General features: G+C 46.6%; 1 protein-coding gene across 4 annotated transcripts in view; it reads right to left on the minus strand.

Moving 5' to 3' along the window:
* LOC149347569 (uncharacterized) overlaps positions 1–21,750 on the minus strand; it is a 31,286-nt gene that overhangs the window by 8,262 nt on the left and 1,274 nt on the right. For 2 of the 4 annotated variants that reach the window (XM_089587198.1, XM_089587197.1), the window contains exons 1-4: positions 20,190–21,743; positions 10,131–10,185; positions 6,228–6,453; positions 731–875 (exon numbers count right to left, since the gene is read on the minus strand). In XM_089587198.1, the coding sequence (XP_089443324.1) occupies positions 731–875; positions 6,228–6,282 (200 nt within the window). In that variant the 5' untranslated portion in view covers positions 6,283–6,453; positions 10,131–10,185; positions 20,190–21,743. Of the gene's footprint in view, positions 1–188; positions 876–6,227; positions 6,454–8,252; positions 8,358–10,130; positions 10,186–20,189; positions 21,744–21,750 lie in introns of those variants that run through there. The other 2 variants (XM_089587196.1, XR_016292539.1) reach the window with 2 other exon arrangements.

The following is a 21,750-nucleotide window of genomic DNA, read 5'->3' on the forward strand; positions in this document are numbered from 1 at the left end:
GTTGTCGACAAAAATGTCACGCTTTTCAATTGGTCGAAATGGTCGTGACATCACAGTGCGCGAATTTCAAACGGGGCCAATTGTTCTTTGGTTAGTAACCATGCAGCCAATGAAAGGGATGGTATGGTGATACTACGAGTAAGTGGGACTGAGTTTAGTTAATTGCTTAATTAACCAATTACCCTAATTAACCATTCTAGTCAGACCAGATAGATTAATAAAACCAAGAAGGAAACTGGTCGAGTTGGGGAATCGAACCAGGGTCTCCGGAGTGCGTGACGAGCATACTAAACACTCTGCCATGCCAGCTCGATGGTTTGGAATGAACAAAGGCTCATCTAGTGAACACAGTGTCTTCGTTTACTACCATCCTCCTCCCTTCTCTTACAGCAAGGTTCAGGTGTCCACCGACCGAGATACATTTCCTTTCCTCAAAAACCAATTTACCGACCAGCAAGACGCAGAGGATTGGGTGGTGGCGCTCTTTGGACTCCCTGGCAGCGTTGCAAAACGCTGCCGCGTTCCACTGTTAGAGACGAAGCTTAACATCTTAAGAACACATCAGTGACACAAGCAGCAACACCGTACTTAAGGCTTTTGCCTCACTGTACTTAAGGTCAACAAAGTGCCCCCTGAAATTTTTTAGAATACAGACTGTCGAATGAATTGCATTACAGCAATACGAGCGGGCCAGCCATTGCCACAAGAGTCAAGTATCAATCGTGCTCACCTCGTACAGCTCTCTTCGTCCCCGTCCCGTTGGTAAGGGCGAAGGAGATAAGGCCGGAGGACCCTCTCGCACCCACGTGACGAAGGCACTCCAGACAGCGCAGTCTGCCGCGTCTTGCTATACATCGGCCCCGCTGGCTCTGTTGCTTGAGGAAGAAGGGACAAAAGTTCAAGCTGGTTCGCTATACGACTTGCGCTATGGCGACATTCACTGAACATCACTTGCGAACGCCTACGTAGACAAGCATCGTCCGTGACACACATTTTCACAAATTTTCTGAGAACGGACCCGGAGGCCCGCAAATACTGACAACTAATGGCGTTGAGATTTTCGCGTTGCGAGAGGAAAAAAAAAGACGGATCCTCGTAGCAACAACATAATGAGTACATACCTTTTATTGCGAAAGCAATACTGCGCTCACTAACGGCCTTTCGCGTAGCGGCGGCCAGTAGGCACGTTGGGCTTTAAAATGACCTCTGACGTAGTAACCGTTGCGGTGGATGCCCGAACCGCACCGTGCATAAGGGAGGCAATGGGAGTCAAAGTAGAAAGAGGAACAGGAGCCGTAATGAAGAAAATGAAAATTCTATTTGAGGAAATTAAGGAAATTACGCGTAACAGACACCCTAACAGACACCTCTCTCTGGCATCTCTCGGTGGACACCCGTCATCCGTTTGCAGAGGAAGGCAGGAAGTGGGAGTGAAAGAAGAAACACAAACAGGGCCCTCAGTGAAGAAAATGAATTGCGCGGAGAAGAGGCCACAGTTGGCACGATTCCAGCGCAAAGACGGACACCGCGAGCATGAACGGACGCCGTGAGCATGGACGGACGCCGCGAGCATGGACGGACGTCGCGGGCATGAACGGGCGCCGCGAGCACGGACGGACACCGTGAGCATGGACGGACACCGTGAGCACGGACTGACACCGTGAGCACGGACGGACGCCATGAGCAGGGACGGACACCGCGAGCATGGACGGACACCGCGAGCATGGACGGACACCGCGAGCATGGACGGACACCGCGAGCATGGACGGACACCGCGAGCACGGACGGACACCGCGAGCACGGACGGACACCGCGAGCACGCACGGACACCGCGAGCACGGACGGACACCGCGAGCACGGACGGACACCGCGAGCACGGACGGACACCGCGAGCACGGACGGACACCGTGAGCATGGATGGACACCGTGAGCACGGACGGACGTCGCGAGCACGGACGGACGTCGCGAGCACGGACGGACGCCGTGAGCATGGACGGACACCGTGAGCATGGACGGACACCGTGAGCATGGACGGACACCGTGAGCATGGACGGACACCGTGAGCATGGACGGACACCGTGAGCATGTACGGACACCGTGAGCATGTACGGACACCGTGAGCATGGACGGACACCGTGAGCATGGACGGACACCGTGAGCATGAACGGGCGCCGCGAGCACGGACGGACACCGTGAGCACGGACGGACACCGTGTGCATGGACGGACGCCGTGAGTACGGACGGACGCCGTGAGTACGGACGGACGCCGTGAGTACGGACGGATACCGTGAGCATGGACGGACACCGTGAGCATGGACGGACACCGTGAGCATGGACGGACACCGTGAGCATGGACGGACACCGTGAGCATGGACGGACACCGTGAGCATGGACGGACGCCGTGAGCATGGACGGACACCGTGAGCATGGACGGACACCGTGAGCACGGACGGACGCCGTGAGCACGGACGGACACCGCGAGCATGAGCCATTAAAGACTTTCGCCTTAAAATGAATTAGAGGAAAGGAAATTACGTGCAGGCGCTAGTAATGTTATAGAGAGAGAGAGAGAGAAACAACTTTATTGCCATAGATTGGCGGGATTTAGGGCAGGTGGGCTTGGTGTGGCCCCCAGGTGGGGGCGACTTCCTGGGCCCACGAAATGAGTGCCAGTTGGATGCTCTTGTCTGGCCTTCTGAGGAGTTGGTTCCATCCGTCTTCGGAGGGAACTGGCAGTAAGGTTCGAGGGGGCGGATTTCCCGCGCAACCCCAGAGGATGTGAGCCTGGGTGGCGATTTCTCCCTGGTAACAATTTTTTCAGACGGGGTCGTATTCCCCGTCTGTGATGAGTGAAAGTCTAGAATGACTAAGGATGGAGTGTGTCTGCAACCTGCGGAGCAAGGTGGCTTGCGCTCGATTCAAGTCGGGGTGTGGAGGCGGGAACTGGCGTCTCATCTCTCTGTAGAGGTTGGTAATTTCGGCAAAGGTCTGGGGAGCCTCGGCAAGAGCGTCTGGGTCCGTGGGGCCGGCCGCCCGGTTGGTTAGTCCTCGGGCTAGTCGGTCGACCCCTTCGTTTCCAGAGTTTCCCGCGTGGGCGGGTACCCAGACCAGATTGATCTTATGGTCGGGAGTGCAGCCGCAAAGGATGCGTGCAGCGGGGTGGCAGATAAAACCTGCCGAGTAATTTTGTATCGCTCTTTTGGAGTCGCTGAGGACTGTGCGCGTACGTGGGTCAGCGATGGCCAGCGCGATGGCGGTTTCTTCTGCCGCTGTCGGAGAGTGAGCTACTACTGTGGCGGCGGTGACGATAGTAGATTGTGGCGTGGTTGCACAAGCCACGTATGTGTTTGCACTTTGCCGTGCAGCATCTACGTATATTGCGTGTTCGTCGGCAAGGTATGTGGCGTCTAGTGCTTGGGCTTTCAGCTGACGGCGCGTATCATGGCGGCCAGGTAGCATGTTTTTGGGCATTGGTTTTATAACTAGGCGGCTATAGACCCCTATCGGAATGGGCGTCGTGGGGTGGACGTCGCCTATGGGGTTGATGTTGAGACGGTCAAGTATGAGCCGCCCGTGTTTAGTGCGTGAGAGGCGGTGAATTTGGGCGGTCTTGTGTGCCTCTATGAGTTCTGTGAGCGTGTTGTAGATGCCGAGTTGGAGGAGGTGCTGTGTGCTGGCGTACTGAGGTAGCCCCAGTGCCGCTTTGTACGCTGAACTTATAATGCTGTTCACAGCTTCCTCGTCCTTCCGGCGGAGGTGATAGTAGGGGTAGGAGTAGACTATCCTGCTAATGAGGAAAGCTGGCCGCCGCGGTGGCTCAGTGGCTATGGTGCTCGGCTGCTGTCCCAAAAGACGCGGGTTCGATCCCGGCCGCGGCGGCTGGAATTTCTTTGGAGGAGCAATTCTAGAGGCCCGTGTACTGTGCGATGTCAGTGCACGTTAAAGAACCCCAGGTGGTCGAAATTTCCGGAGCCCTTCACTACGGCGTCTCTCATAGCCTCAGTCGCTTTGGGACGTTAAACCCCATAAACCAAACCAAACCAGTAATGTTATAGCGTGACGTCATACCAGGAGCGAGATAGGGGCTACCAACTCGGCTAGTCGAGTAACGGCTGCCGCTTGCCACGGTGCGCCGCGCTCCTTCTGCTAGAGGCGCTAGTGACGGTATGGCGTGACGTCATACCAGGAGCGAGAGACGGGCTACAAATTTTTTCTGTTAACACTTAAGTTAACAATGCACAGTTTAAGAAATGAATCATTTTTTTTTCGTGGCATAGTGCTCGAGTAAGATATAGTATAATATGGTTTGGGAAAATACGATAGGAGATGTTATTGGTACGCTGTAAGTATGATGGTTCAGTGTGCCCACACGGCCCTTGTGCCATGAGGAACATCACAGTTCAAGACTCAGGATTAATGCTTGAGCACTTGGAGTTCATTAAACTCATGACATCACCAAGCACACGGGCAGTTTTGTATTATACCCCGATTGTATGTTTATTGTTGTCTAGTTTCATTAATCATGGCATTATGTGGCTCACATCCTGACCTCCCTCATTCTTGGTGTATGCGACCCTCATCCGCCTACTGTATTTGAACGCGGGCTGTAAAGGAAACTGTTTGTGTGTCGACAGGCACGCCGTCTTGCCTGGGTGCAAGTATAAGATACGAACGAGGGGCTACGACTCCGGTTCGTCAGAGTTAGGAAAATGCTTGTACCTACGAGGAACAAGGGCTTTTGTCACAAGCTTGGAGTCGAAACTGCACAGATAATTCGCTTCAAGAAATTGGTTGAGGAGTTCTGCGATATGTAGTCGCGTCGCAAGATTGGTCAGTGAATGACAGCCCAAAATGGTCGCTGGCGACTTGCTGAGGGCGCCTCTTATATGATGAATCAGCTCTATTGTGTCGCGTGACCTCCGCGACTCGCCACTGTGAACGTGCCTTAACAGCAGCCTACCTATCTAGTTTAGGTGTAAGCGACCAAAAGTGAGCGTCCGACCGCAGAGCGGAGGGGATGAGGTACTGCTACAAAGGAAGCGCAGGCACCTGCAAAACCAAAGCAATATTTGGCAGTTACATCCTACGACACCGCTTATATATTCAATCCTGGCCATCGACCGGCCTTGGGTCCCTGCCACAGGCAATGGCTTTACGACTGCAATGTGCAGACTACAGTGACAGCAAGACTACTGCCGTCCATGTTGGAGAAAATGTTTGCGTTTGGGACTGATACCACGAATGCTGGATTCAGAGAGCTTCCACTTGAGTCGACGATCTACCTGGACACCTATTGATGAACTGCATCTTCAAGCCTGTACCGATGTTTCATTTGTAAGTGGAAAACTAAACACCTGCACCTCAATAGATTGCAAATGCGCTCTCTGAAGTATACCGCGAACTGGCTAAAAACTTGCATCCTATAAAAATTTAGGACCCTTGTCTCCTACTCCTACTGCTAATTCTTTTGGGGGAGCTGGCATATTTCTATATTATAATGCTTTGGGCGAAAACACACACCACTGTTGATTGTGTTCCTGTTTCAGCTTTCTCTCTTGTTACAAGATCAAGAGAAAACTGGGAATTCTATCGTCAGCTAAGTGACAAGTTTTCCCGAGTTTTCCCATTTATTCTTCAGCAGAAAATTGCGTGAATAAGTGGTTTTTGTGGGAAATTTCGCTCAATCAAAATAAATACACAGCTACACATTTTGATCAACCGAAACACATTTCAGGCATGTTATGTCAGCTGATCTCAGGGCATCCGGTTTGTGATGACATTGTCTGCTACACAGCCTTCTTCTCTTGAGGATCCACGTTTTCTACACGTAGAGGATTAGGCCACAAGAGCGAGGAAAACAAATATATTTATTACTTTAACCTCAGTGAAAATGTCTTGTGCATAAATATCTACACATGCATTAGCGTCAGAAGAATCCTGAGGGGCGAGTTGGTGCATGATGAAATGACGGCAGCGCAACAAGGACACTAACAAGAAAGAGGTGGTAGTGTCTCTTTCTTGTTAGTCTCCTTGTTGCGCCAACGTTCATTTCATCATGCATTAGCGTGCTTGCTAAAACTTTCAGCCAGGTTCTGTTTCTCCCACCGCAATGATCGGCTTGTGGGAGTAACACATTTTCTCGCACAGAAGAGCGATAACGTCATTCTAAATTACAAAGGCAAGCTTGTACTCTATGCGCTACTGTATCTCAGGAACCACATACTCACCTCCGGCCGTTTTCTTCGGCGTTGAGCGGGCTGCCTGACAGGTACGACCGGACATGTTCTCCGTTCTGGGACCGATGGAGCAACGCTACATCGTGCAATGGTCGCTCGCTGATGGAATGTCTCCGAGCTAAATGTCGCAGACGCGTGACCCAATGGCAGAGCGAGTCACCACGTCCCACTACTGGCTGTTTCCATGACAACGAAGTGGCGGCAGCTTGCTCCTGGCCTGTAAGGGAGCAGCAATTCAGGGAGCGCGTACGGCTGCATGTCTGTTGTTTTATGGTTTTATAGAGCATAACGTCCCAAAGCGACTAAGACAGTGAGGAACGCCGTAGTGGAGCACTGACATTGCGCAGTACACAAACCTCTAGCCATTCGCCTTCAACGAAATGCGACCGTTGGGACCGGGATAGAATCCACGGTTCTCGGTACAGCAGCCGAGCATCATATATACTGAGCTATCAAGACCGCTTAGGCTGCACGTTTTTTCTGCGTAGACCATTAGACAAGAAAAAAAAAAGGGGTTCCGGAAATTCCGACCATCTGGGGTTCTTTAACTTGCACTGACATCGCACAGTACACGGGCCTCCAGAATTTAGCCTCCATCGAAATTCGGCCACCGATGGACACGGAATTCTAGAGGCCGATGTACTGTGTGATATCTGCGCACGTTAAAACCCAGGTGGTCCAAATTTCTGGAGCTGTTCACTACGGCGTCCCTCATAGTGTTAAAGGCCCGGTTACAAATAAAATTCGGCGTCAGCGTTGTCAGCGAAAAACCATCGTCAAGGTTCTGGCATGTTACCACACAGCAATCTGGGAGGTAGGTGGGACACCTAGGTCACATGACCATGCGGCGTCATCACAGCCTGGCCACCTGATTGTGAGCAAGCTACCCACCATTACAGCTGGCACACTTTATGATTGGTGACTCAGGAACGGCAACCTGGAAGCGTTTGCCATCGCCACGCAAGGCGCATCGCTTAACCGCTGCACCACTGCGCCGGGAGCGGTATGAGGACTCCCAGGGATCTATGAATGTGAATTAGATAATGACCTTCTGCATGTTTTGGAATTAACCCATTACGCTATTGCGTCATACCTTTACGGCGGAGCTTAAGTGTCTCCTCCAGCTGTGTCAGCAGTATGCTGCATCAGAAAGCAGCCATGACCCGCGACCTCTTTCCGATATCCATTAGACTACAAGTTTACCACGCACTCTTCCGTTCGCACCTTAACTATTGCACACTAATATGGGGAGCGACTACAAAAAAAAAAGTGGGTTCACTTCTGCGTGTAGAAAAAAAGCCATGCGTTGCATAAATAATGTGCCATATTTACATCCTTCAGCCGTGCTATTTCGTCAGCATCATGTCATTAATATTTAGTCTCTCTATACTTACCGCCTCCTCTACCACTTTTATTTTGCTAACGAAATGTATAAAGAATTCCTTCTCTCACTCTCAGGTACAACGTTGCGCTGTAATATTTCGAAAACACGTGCCCCTGAAAAATGGTTCATTCCACACCACCGAACTAATTACCTTCTCCAGTCATTAAGCTATACAGTGCCAGTGTTACTAAATCACATCAGTCCTCGAATAACGCGTAAAATTTTGCGTTCAAATGTTTCTGGAATGACGTGTGTTTGCTGTTTCTGGCGTAAAATGGTAACGTTTCAATAAAAACATACACATGGTAATTTAACCTCTCATATGGGCAATTATCGCTTTTTTGCAGTTTTATGTGCATGTTAACCCTGGCTTTTGTATAACATCTCAATATCTTTTTTGATTCAGTTACTTCACCTCTTATTTTTGTAAATCTGTGATAAAATTTGACCGTGATAAAATGTAATAGCAATTGATATCTTGTATATAACTTTTTTTGTACTGCTGTCACTGCTGCCTGCCGCCGGCTTCCAGGCCTCGTCAAGCTGTTACGACAGCTTTTTGCCTGGGAGACCGTCCACATTGTAAAAATGTTGAAAATAAAGGTGAATTGAATTGAATTGAACCTGCTCACCAGCAAACTGTAGCCCGCCGTTGTAAATATCGATAGCAGCCACCAGTCGACTCGCCCCCCTCCACACTTACTCCTCTCCAACTCCAGTAACTTTCGAAGAACAACCTGTGCAAATATGAATCTTACGTGAGCTCGGGAAGAGCCACCTGGGTTTCACAACCTCCGCCGGTGGCTGTGTTTGAAACAGGCGCCTGCCAGTGCAGTGGCGCATCGCTTACCCGCTGTACCGCAGCACCTGCAGTGATCGGAGTGCTCACCGCGATCTAACAGTGTAACACAATTTGCGTAGTTGCGTAGTTAGAACTGCAGTAGAATAAGAATATGAATAGACTGGAGTTTTAAAGACACTGTACAAATAATTGGAATAAAATCACATCTGGAATTGATTTGTGAGCGAAAGGATGATGCTGTCGAGTTTACGCCTTGTCACTCAGCTGATCACTCCTAATTTTTTCATCGAAGCTGTCCGTTCTGAGCTGCAGTTTGCCAGTGAGCTATGGTCAGTCATATGGCTGCAGGAACAGCTTCATTGCACTATGAATGCACACCGCTACGGGTCGCCAGGGGGCAGGCTTGAGTACGTTATGCCCTGATGGAGCTAGCAATACTATTGAATGAACATGCTTTTTGTGATCAGCACAGCCAGATGTAAGATGACTGGTTTAGAAGGTCTGGTGGTCAATCATTCGTGTAGACATCATTACGCTGTATGAAATGTGGCAGAAACCATGCGTGCATCTGGTATCGATGAGCCAGGAGCTGCCCTGTTGCCCATGGTGTGTATCGCACTTGACCTCCGTCTCTCAATTTAAGTTGTATTTTCGTCCCATCTATAATGTAGCCACGCCAGTCAATGCGCCGTTTATGGTACTGAGAATGGCTTCTCGGTGGGGGGCACCATTTTTTCCTCAAGGATTGCAAAGAGCTGCGGTTGGACAGAAGGCTTGAAACACGAATACTAAGTTTTGCTTTTGTATTGGATGATGGTGAGGACAAGACCACCGCGGCTTTTTGGAGTAATTCTGTGGCGATGGAAATATTTAGCCTGCAAAACAAATTGACCTATAGCTGTCACAGTAGAAGGGGAAACAGGACAGTCGGGTTCCTCAGATCTAGCGGCTGTTTTGAGAAGATTAATGGGGCATATTAACGTTTTTTTATACATGATTGCGTTGAATGCACCAATATGATTCCTAGATCACAGAATAACTGACTACACGACTACACCATCTCCTCACCGCGGGCCTTAAAACTGTAGTGTGTGCATGCAAATTTTTTAGCCTGAAAACGGAGAGGGGCTAACACGTTTCGAGCTAATTTATTGCAGACCCTCTCTTTGTGCTGTAAAAAATAGTGAATACGCAGTATCTATGGTGCGTACATTAACAACTATACACAATGGCGGTCAAGCCACTTTGAACAGCGCCCCCATGCTAAGAGCCATATTGCACACACTTGGCGAGGTGAAGTTCTGTATGACACAACTTCGCACCTGTATGACTAAAGAGGAAGCTTCACATCACACTGTGGTTGTTGGACAGGCAGTGAAAGTGGACACAAAAAGGGGGGGGGGGAATGGTTACGCGATGGTTTTGGTCTGAGTTCATATGGTTAATTGGTGGGTATAATAAATGGTGCTATTCCTCGCAGGTTCTACATTTCTTCCTTTCTGCTGTGTAGCTGCCGTGGAGAAAGAAAAAGGGGTATGTTACGCATTTCCAGAAGCCACCTAAGTCCAGACACACACACAACAGGGGCGTACTTGCAATGGCAGGACGGAAGGAGCGGGGCTTTCCCGCCTTTGTCGTTTCTCCATGGTATGGAGACAGAGCTCCCAGTCACTAGCTCGCACTACCGGTTAGTGGCAAAAACAATTACCGTTGGTAGCGCTGTTGAAAACTTGTGTGCTGTTGGTGGGGCGTCGCTTCTGGAGCTGAAATTAAATAAAAGAAAGAATTCAGTTCGCTGGTTATGAGATGATTGGCCCTCTGCGTCTCCCTAACATTGAACACTTTAAATGCACTGTCAGGGAAGGAAATGGTGCGAAAAAGAGGCAAGAATTTTCATCTAAGACAGAGTGGTAACCGTTGTACGAGGAATTTTTCTGCTCCTAACTGTGGAAAATTTTCCCGGGACGACATATCTTGTTGGCCGCCTTAACTATTTTAACGACTGCTCTCATATCCTCCTAAGATTTTGTTTCATGTCAACTGTGAAAGCAGGCAGAAAAGTAGCAGGGGAAAATGGGATCACAGCCAATAAATGTATATGTGAGGGAACCATGAAGTGGTTCGGCAACAAGTCTATGCCATGTTGAACGCGGCAGAAGGTGAAGCTGTACTCGCTCATTTTTCACTACGCATTGATGATGGTTCACGATTTCGTAACTTCAAATATAGCCCAAGCGTGCGAAATATTTCAGTTTTCTAACCCATGTTTACAAAATATAATGCAGCTTTTCTACTTTACCGGGAGCCCGAGCTAACTTTAGCCGTGGGTTTAAAATATACCGAGGCAGAATATGTAAACATAACTTATGGAGTCCACAAGTTGATCCTGAAGCCTACCGAATGACCATCCGCCTCGCAATTGGGAGATGCCGAGTTCGACCCGCACTGCCCTCTGGTATACACGGGTTTCCTAAAGGGTACAAGCTTTCCGCCGGCCTGGTGCTGGGCGCTCCAGCGCCTCAGCGTAGTCTTCAGTTCGGAAAATCGCAGTGGTTGGATTGGCGCAAAAAAACACCAGTCGTTGCATCTTGAATGATATTCGCCGCATTATCGGATCTAGTATTAACATACAGCTGCTTTTGTCATGTACCCTTTTAGTTGGAAGAGCGTAGCATTCGGAACTCGTCGGTTTCATCGAGAAATGAAGTTACCCGTGTAACTGCCCGTGTAACCCGTGTAACCCGTGTAATCTGCTCATGGAAAGCACGATGACATTATTTGTTTATTAAGTCAGTTTTCTTTTAAATTCAGCATAATCATGATGACTTAAACCTGGTACTATGAAGCCTGCGATATGCTTCATCTTGATGGGTATAATAATTTTTTCATGAATCGTGAAATTCGACGTGGTGGTGGTGTTGCGATTTATGTACAGTTGTGTACAAAGTGCGAACTTCTTCCGGAATTTTGCAAGGTTACGAATGAATATGAGTTTCTCACTGTAAAAAATAACTTGGAAATTATAACTGTTATTTATCGTCCACCTGAAGGAAACTTGGTACCGTTTTTTGAATTTTTTGATCGGCTCCTGGAGTATGTTCGATGCAATAACTTTCAGTTAACTTGTGGAGGAGACCTCAATATAAATACTTTGCTTAATACTCCAAATATTGTTAGTTTACAACTCGTATTCATTCTCTGGGTTTCATAAGCGTGATTAATACACCAACCCGTGTCACTCTATCCACTTCATCTGGACTGGATTTGTTCGTTGTCAACTCTGAAACCTCGATTCACAGTGCTGGCACAGTAACATCTGACATCAGTGATCATTGCCCAATTTTTATCTTTTGTGACCCTGTAATGAAAGTGAAAAGTACCTCTGAGGAGATGACTGTCCAGCATATGACTGATGATTCCCTGAGGGCGTTTCAGCATGACATTAGCCAACAAAACTGGTCCTCGGTGTATTGAAAAGCGAATGCCAGTGAGGCGTATTTAAGTATTCTTGAAATTATTTCTCAAATCTATTCCAAGCACTTCGCAATAAAAACCTTTAAGGTATCAAAAAAGATAATAAACCTTGGGTGACCCATAATCATTTAAAAGCTATAAAGCAGAAAAATGCTCTTTTTCATACATTTCTGAAAATGCGAAGTCCTGAGGCGTTAAAAAAATTCAAAACTGCCAGAAATAAATTAAATGCTGAACTCCGACGAGCAAAGGTTGCTTACTATGAAAAACTTTTTGTAAACATCTATAGACACCAACCAGCTGCAGCGTGGAAAGTAATAAATAGTGCACTAGGAAGGTATAAAAAAGATGCACTCCCTGATCAAATGATTTATAGAAACCACCCAGTTACCGGTCGTGCTCTTGCCGACTTTTTCAATAAACATTTCATCGGATCTTCTGCACACGCTAGCAGTTACATAACTAGCGAAGATATAGGACACTCACGGGCTGAAAGTATATTTCTTCAGCCAACAGATCAGGCAGAAGTGTACAGAACGTTTATGTCCCTGAACAATAGTAAAGCGCTTGATGCTGATAATATCCAAATTAAACCCTTTAAGTATATTTTAGAGTACATAACTGCTCCACTTACATATATTTTCAACCTATCATTGAATCGGGAGAATTTCCCGCTGCAATGAAGAATTCTGAGTGTCAGTTATATATAAAGGAGGCGATAAAAACTTACCAAAAAATTACCGTCCAATATCAATAATACCTACGTTTGCTAAAGGTTTCGAAAGGATATTGCACTATCATTTTAACCGATTCTTTGAGAAGAATCATCTCATTTCTGATGCACAATTCGGCTGCAGAAAAGGACGTTCAACTGAGCTAGCTTTATTGGGGTTAAAGGAACACGTGCTGCATAATATACAAATGAAACTAATAACCCTTGGCCTCTTCATAGACTTTAGTAAGGCTTTTGATTCCCTTGATCATAGTATCCTAACTCATAAGCTCTCAGTCTATGGGATTCGTGGCAACCCTTTATCTTTAATAAAATCTTACTTAACTGACAGGCAACAGTGTGTATGCATTCGAAACCACCAATCATCTCTACTACCTATAATCAGAGGCGTACCTCAGGGAAGTGTACTAGGCCCTCTGCTATTTAATGTCTACATAAACAGTATTGTGAACATTGACCAAGGTTTAAAATTCATTATTTACGCTGATGACTGCACGATTTTGTTCTCTGGTCCTGATGTGAATGAACTAGTCATGAAGTGGAATCAACTTCTTAATCGGCTTCATGAATGGTCTGATATTCATCTACTAAAAATTAATCCTGCAAAAACAAAAGTTGTTATTTTGTGCAAGAAACAAAAATTTTCGTCTAGAAAAAAAGATCACTTTTGGTGGTGAAGAAATTGAAATTGTTCACGAACACACCATACTAGGTGTAACTTTTTCTTCACATCTTACATGGGATTCGCATGTTGAGAAGATAATAAAAAACCTCTCGTTGGTAACAGGTGCAATTGCTCGTTGCCGCGCGTTCCTTCCTGGCAGCATAAAGCTACAAATATATAATGCATTATTTGTCTCGCAAATAAGCTATTGCTCATTAGTCTGGTTGACAACAACTAAGGCCAACCTAGAAAAAAATTACCTTCTGCAAAAGAAAGCTATACATCACATTGCCAATCTTGATTACCTAAGCCACACACGGCAAGCTTTTGAAACATTCAGTGTGTTAAAAATTCAAAGTATGTATGAATTCCGAATATTGCTTTCATTTCATCTGTCGTCATCCTTTAGGTCTATGATAGAAGGCACTGCGCTATTGAAACAGAACGATCACACAGTTAATACTCTCAACACAGACACTTGGTTTGTTCCCCATTTTCGCACTGACTATAAGTTCCAAGCTTTAAGGCACAATCTTCCAGTAATTTTAAATAGATATAGAGACATAAATAACCCTACTAAGGAAGCATTGCGTGAATTATTTCTTCAAAAATAATTCCTGACGTATAATTCGCGCCCAAGTACAGCTGCTCCCTTGTATCTTATGCAAAGATGTTTTCTGTATTTCCATGTTGTAATTTATTGATGATTTTGTGCTTTCTGGATGTCCTGTTTTGTGAAAACTGTAACCTGACTATGTGTTCGTTTTTATTTTTTTTGGTGTGTATGTCAATGTTCTCAACAATGTCTGTTCCTATGCCTTGTAACGGCTGCTGGGCCTCGTCAAGCTGTATACCTACAGCTTTTAGTCCAGGCAGCCGCCAGAATTTTCTGGAAAATAAATGAAATTGAAATTGAAATTGAAAAGGCGGTGCGATGGACTGTGTACGGCGAGATCAGGCGCATAGGACTGCACAAATCTGAACAGTTCGCATCTGTAGCAAACTGTGTTTAATGACCTCTGTGTTGAATCCCGGCTTGTAATACCACACGGCAGCGTTTGAGGCAAAGCAGAGTGAATTAAGCAAGCTATATGACTCCAGGTCCAAAACGCCCAATGATTCCTTTTAAGACCATTCAATAAGCTCAAGCTATAGAGGCAACGCTATGTCTATACATCCTTAGGCACCCACCTACAACCATGCTTCTATGTCACCTCTCCACACCTTGATGTCTTTCCTCTGTACTAGTTTAAAGCCATGTTTGAGTGGGAGCTTTACTTTCGGTATATGCTTTGGTGAGCTCGTAACGCACAAACGCCAGCTATTTCGTTATCGGCTATGCCCACAAGGCTCGGTGCCCAGCTTAATTTTATGACTTGTCCATACGTTTCGGCTGTCACCAATGATTATGTTACCTATGGCCTCATTTATAGCACTACTGAAGAACCAGGTGGTGAGAACTACCTAGCAAAAATCGAATGGCATTAAAATAGACTCATGACTCTATGTCTCCACAAACATCTATTATATTTTTCCACAGGTCATGTTACTATCCCCTCTGTCTCTTCTTTAAAACAATTAGGTGACCACATTTTCAGCGATTTCCTAGCGTATGCTCATTCTCCTGTAAATTAAGTAAACAAACACTATATGTAGTCCTTTTGAGGCCGAAACTTGAGTACACTTGCGTGATCAGTCACCTGCATCATCCTATTCGAATCACTGGTCGCCGCGGTGGCTCAGTGGTTACGACGCTTGGCTGCTGGCCCTAAAGACTCGGGTTGGATCTCGGCCGTGGTGGTTGAATTTCGATGGAGGCAGATTCTAATAATCTCAATAATTCCAATAATCAAATGACTACAATCAAATCGATTCAAAACCATGCTGCCAGATTAAAATTTTGTATAGATAAAGCCGGTCTCGGCAGGCTAGAATTGGGCCGTAAAATATCTAGACCCCGCCTATTAAATGTTTCTTACCATCTCTTACGTCATCCTTCACTCCAGTTAATTTTACTTCGAAAACTGACATTACACAACTGTTCTGTTAAACTCTGTGCAGCCTGCCCCTAATGCAAAAGTCCCGCACCCCTGTGTGTGAGTTACTACAAATAAATTAAGAAAATAAATTAATACGGCACCCTGAGACGCACCTAAGGTTTGGAGCCATTCAGATCCAATAACCTCTGAGATCACATCTGAGATTGGCCTTCAGATCCTATCACCTGCTGAGTATCCATTTCCAGGGGATAGTGAATGGCGATTTCCAAAGAACACACCAGCAGCAAACCTTTCAACGACAAAGGGGCAATTGGCCAATGCGTACACAACAGTTTTGGACAAAATAATTTTTGGGCGGGAATCAATTTATGAACGCAATTTTTCATATAATGTAAGATTTCACAATAACAATATATCTGTGCGGATCACCCAACAGCAGTCTATTAACATTTATTAAGGTTATTAAAGTCTATTAACGCTAATTATATTGAAGTTTTTGCTATCATAAAAAGCGTACCCTATTTGGGTTTCTACAGCAGCCTTAACTGTTCGATGCCATCGAAGAACATACTTAAAAAGACATTGTTACATATCGGATGACTGGACCATTTGCCTACAATACTGCCATGACAGTACCTTACAATTTTCTAATATTCAGCCTCCGCGGCGGCGTAGTGGTTATGGTGCTCGACTGCGGACCCGAAAGACATGGGTTCGATCCCGGCCGCGGCGGTCGAGTTTCGGTAGAGACAAATTTCTAGAGGCCCGTGTACTGTGCGATGTTATTGGACGTTAAAGAACCCCAGGTGGTCCAAATTTCCGGAGCCCTTCACTACGGCGTCCCTCATAGCCTGAGTTGCTTTGGGACGTTAAACCCCCCAAAACCATTCAATAGTGAAAATCTTTGTCCAAGAATGCTGGACATGTTTACATGTTCAGGGCAAGGGGATGCTTCGGGCAAAAACTAGTTCTGTCAAGGTAACGAAAAGGGACCCCCTACAATTCTCCGCTCTGTGTTTCTTGCTTAAGTGCATTCGGAGCCTTCGAGCATCAGCACCCGCTTACGCAGTGGCTTCGGCAAAGCAATCCGGATGCCCACCCAGCCTAGCGCGTTGCTGATATCGAGAGAGCGTTAAGAATTTTCGTGTCGGTTTGATGATGCAGAGGTGATGACATCGTCGGTTTTGTAAAGTCGCTAACCCAGAATAGAGGGACTACCTGTGATCCCTGCAGTAAATTCCCGAGCAGCTTACTCTCGCACACGAAACAACCTTCAGTTAAATTTTTTCGACTTGGTGCTAGGAAAAACTTTCACTCCTCAGTGAACCTCACAAACTAACAATGAATACAACACAGATAGGCTTATGAGTCACATGAGTACAGTGGGAGCGGATGGGCACCATGATGGATGCGAACGTTAAGGCTAATTTTCAATGTCTTGCACTCGGCGTGAGTATAGACAGCGTGATGAAACGCTAAACCGTGTACTTAGAACATCTTAGGTGCAACAGGTGGTACTGTGCATAGTTTAATTTATGGTAAAGGCGGAAGCTGCATATCTGCTGGGGCAGTGTTATGTATTCATCTACACATCTGCTGGCAATTGGTCACTTCCCTAAAGTGGAATGACATCACCTATTTGCTAAGCTCCTGAAAAAGCAGCAAACTCAAACCAGAACATCAGAGTTATCTGTTGAATTCCATGGTTGCCACCAAACACTCAGCTGCGTAGCACCGCATCAAGAGAAACGGAATCCCAGACGAGTTCCTATGTTATGCTGCTAGCTGTCGTAGACCTTCAAAACTTCAAATTGTTCCAGCACCCTCTCAAGACTGGACTGAAATATCAGCCACCTGTTGTTTACATGTCGAAGAAAGACATGTTTTGATATGCTATGGTCCTTCTGCTGGTCAACAAGTATTGCTGATCGAATAGCATGCTTGAAATAGTAATATATGGCTATTACTAGAAGCTCAACGGATATATCACTGGTAATAATGGATACACAAACCAGTATAGGCACCCGTATACCGTTTTTTATCTTTCTCTAGATTTGATTATTGTCTTCAGGCTCTGGACGACGTAGCACACGAGTTCTCGCCTCTCAGGGACAGACAATACAGTCGCTCAGGAGAACAGAATGAAGTTGTCCCAACAATTAAGGACAAAAAGCACATGGTATCTGAACAAACAGAGCAGAGCTAGCCTAGCTAAAAAACCTCACAAGCTCGCTTATTATGACTTTGTGAAAAGAGCGAAAGAAAGTCGGGGTTCCGATTGCAGTACGAATCAGAAACACACCACAGCTGCATTTATAGATGTCTGTGTGGACTGGAACGCCTTCTTTTATGTGGGTTTCGTTTTGTATGTCCGCGTCTTTAAGGGCCGCTTTCAAATAAAAAGCTTTTAGTATGCTGCGCACGCCCGCTCTTCTGTCACAATGCCTACCCAGATAAAAAGAGAACGAAAGTGGTTGTTCACTTGCACACGCAAATGCAAGGGATTCTTCGCAAGATTCTAGTCCCTGCCGGGGCCGAATATGACTGGGCAAGAACAAGTCAGCGCAGCAGCCTAGCAAAAGTCACCACAGTGTTCCTGTCGGGTATTTCGTTACCCGTGAATCGCTGGCAGGATTTATTTCTAAAAATAAAACCGCACGAAAGAAACGGAGCTCGCAAGTGGTGCGGACTCCTAGGAAGGGGGTGGCCGGCTACTTTTGGCTATGGAGACGTTGAATGCCTGGCGCTAAGCTTGTGAAGGCTCTAACAGCCGTATATATCATCCCACCCATTGCGTAGTGGTGGCGACTGTTGGAATAATGTGTTTATGGTGCCGTTTTTGCCGCGAGGAGAAGAACTTTTCTCTAATTTTGTAGCGTTACGCTCCTTGAGGACCATGCAATGGAAATCTCCACAGCGGTTCTAAGGATAATGAGCCTCGGCTGGTGGAACGTAAACACCTATTTATCCAGAATATGCTATATAGACTAACAACCAGTTTCCTGAATTATTTCGGGCTACGCCCCGACGTCTGTAGCCCTAAGCTTGCAGTTACACGAACTGCCGTACGGATACCGTCCCCAGGGTATCTATGCCGTTGGCGGGATTTTCCGCCGTGAGAATAATTTCCCCACGAACCACTACCTGTCACATTTAACAGGTGCTATCGTGGTCATCGAAGTTTTACTAGGCTTATTGAGGTTTAACATCCCAAAGCAACTTAGGCTATGGGGACGCCGTAGTGAAGGGTTCCGGAAATTTTGACCACCTGGGGTTCTTTAACGTGCACTGACATGGCACAGTACACGGGCCTCTAGAATTTCGCCTCCATCGAAATTCGGCCGCCGCGGCCGGGATCGAACCCCCGTCTTTCGGGTCAGCAGCCGAGCGCCGTAACCACTGAGCCACCGCGGCGGGGCAGGTCATCGAAGTGAACATGACACTAAGTACTCATGCGCTAAGTACTCAGCCCTGCTCGCAATTACGCCCAACTCTCCTTGCTGAAGAAGGCCGCGTCATCCTATTTTATGCGATGCTGCGGCACACAGTCCACAAGAGGCGCATATACTTTCTTTCCGACAGCGTCAAGACTAAGCATTGTTGCCTCTATAAAAGTACCCAAGGACCCTCGTTATAACAGCTCTCGTTTCATAGGCCGCGTTCCTGTAACGATCCTCGTAAGCCTGTAGGGAGGTCCCGCATCCAAAGCGCTGACAGTTTTCCTGGGGTTACGAAGAGGACCACTGGACACTGGAGAGGAAGGAAAAATACCAACAGCTGCACTAAACCAGTTCATTAGTTATCCCTACCAACAGCTGCACTAAACCAGTTCATTAGTTATGGAAACAGTTGAAGATACCCGTGACGTTTTAAGTTACCTACTGCTCGACGACCGTAATAAGCTCATGCTATTCCTCAAGACAGCTATCGTCCTGCATATCTCAAGAAGTGGACCAGGTCCGATTCTCCACAACCCGATATTCCCAAGCAAAATACCCAACCGCTACCCTCACCTTCATCGTGCACTTCACATGAGAGTTAGGCTATGTCCGGTGACTATTAAGGAGCGAGAAAGGACTCAAGCACTATCTGAAACCTTTTAACCTCCTACGACCTTCCCCAGACTGCACACCGGCGAAACTTGTCTTAGGACTGGTCTCTTTCATTTAGGTTCGCAACAAACCTGAAATTGACCTCTACGACAAAATATGATCTGATGTGGTCCACATAAAGCTGGCGGAAAAACGGCGAAATTGAAATAGAAGCCACTTAAGCTTCCTTTCACAAAAGCTTACCCTCTATGCTAGCATTCGAGAGCTCGCTGGGACGTCTCAGCGAATGAACGACTTTCCAAGAGGGATGAACGCGTGATTGGACGGACGTATGAATGCACGCAGCATAGATGCACGCACGTACGCACACATCTAGATTTTGTTTTTGTACCGGGCAATAAATCATCCCGCGTGTTATCAGCGATGTAAGTTTGGTAACGCCTGCACCTCGTCCATATTTCGCCTTTTTGGAGCACTTGAACGTAAACTCCCTTTTATTTATTTATTTCAAGTTACCCTCTTGGACGAGAGGGCATTACAGAGGGAGAGAAGGGGCAGAAAGTTGATATATAACTCAATTTTGAGACCAGTGCTAGCGCGCGCTGCTCTGCTCAGTGCAGAGCAGTCTTGATATTGGTCGTTTTTAGAGCGACGTTAGGAAATTATGATACCCAGTCGCCACGCCAGCCAGATGACTCCTCGTTGGTCTTTCCAAACAGCCATTTATGGCGGGGCCTTCAAAGTTAACACGATCATGCACTTCCCAATTTTATTTGTTTGGAACACTCGCGGTTAACTGTCTGACCAAGGGCGTTCCGGCATCGGCGGGGCCCGCTGAACTCACCTGCGGCCGGCCGTATCTCTGCGGGGGTCTCGACGCCGCCTGCAGCTGCGTGGAGTTTCCCAAAAATGCAAACAGAGACAAAAATACGCAAGTTCAAAAATAGAAAAATTGACAACATATAAATTATCATGCCAAACAAGAAGTAACAATGCAGTAGCTACACAAGCCAAGAATGTAGAAAAACAGAAGGGTTTGCTTGAGCCCGGGGAAAAGAACAACGCGCCCATCATCAACTTCATGTTACAAAAAAAATCGAGCTCACAGATTGTGGAATCTTCACTGGCAGTGCCTCCGGAAACATGACGATACGGGGAAGATGAGGTAGGATCCCACGTATGTACATTGCTGCTCTAGCTAAAATCGGGTAAACTGGAAATATTTCGCTTGCGGTATACCTAGTCGACATGATGAGAGAAAATCGTTGCTTTGAAGAGACCATGAGAACAGGTCTCGAACGAGCCCCCTTGACAGCGACGGCTGCGATTCCCCAATTACACACTCTTAATAAAGCTAAGTGTTTCCCAGACGACTTCTCACCTCACTGCGGTTTAACAAAATTTTGACCAGAGGATAGTTAGAGAGAGAGTGACGAATAAACTAGAACATTTATTAAGGCGGAAACCTTTATTTAATTCCTCATCGTTGGAATCAGGAGTTGTCGACAGAATTGTCACGCTTTTCTAATGGTCGTGATGTCACAGAGCGCGAATTTCAAACGGGGCCAATCGTACTTTGGCTAGTAACCATGCAACCAATTAAAGGGATGGTATAGTGATGCTCCAAGTAAGGGGGACTGAGTTTAAATAACTAGTTAATCAACCAATTAGCCTAGTTAATCTTTCTAGTGAGACGAGGCAAATAAATAAAACTGAGTAGCAAATTTGCCGAGTTGGGGAATCGAACCAGGATCTCCGGAGTGTGAGACGAGCACGCTAACCACTCCGCCATCACAGCTCGATGGTTTGGAATGAACAAAGGCGCATCTAGTGAGCACAGTGTGTTCGTTCACTCCCATCTTCCTCCATTTCCTTACGGCGAGGTTCAGGTGTCCACCGAGATATGCGAGAGAGAGATACATTACCTTTGCTCAAAAAAAATTACCAACGAGCAAGGCGTAGAGTCGAACCGGCGATGGCGTTCTGTGGACTCTGGCAGCTTTGCAAGACTCTGTTGCGTTGCACTTTTAGAGGCGAAGCATAACATCTTAATCACGCATCAGTGACACAAGCAGCAACACCGCGCTTAAGGCTTCCGCCTCACCGCACTTTAGGTCAACCAAGTGCCCCTCTGAATTTTGTATTGTATTGTATTGGGTTTTATGGCTCATAAACAGCTCGGAACGTCATGCACCAAACACATGGTATAATTTCTTTCAAATACTGGGTGTCCTCGGTGACAGTCCTTGTCCGGACAAGTGGAGCTGAAGAAATCAGATAAAGACCTTTTCAGGCCTGAGAAAACATTCGGTGATGGTTCAAAGACTAGAGCGGCATACAGGACCCCAGCGTGCAAAAACGTGCTTCGGGTGTCTTCACAGGAGCCCCTCTACAACGCCATCAGC

Source organism: Amblyomma mixtum, chromosome 4, assembly GCF_055824585.1.
Source record: "Amblyomma mixtum isolate Tamu chromosome 4, ASM5582458v1, whole genome shotgun sequence".
Lineage (NCBI taxonomy): Eukaryota > Metazoa > Arthropoda > Arachnida > Ixodida > Ixodidae > Amblyomma > Amblyomma mixtum.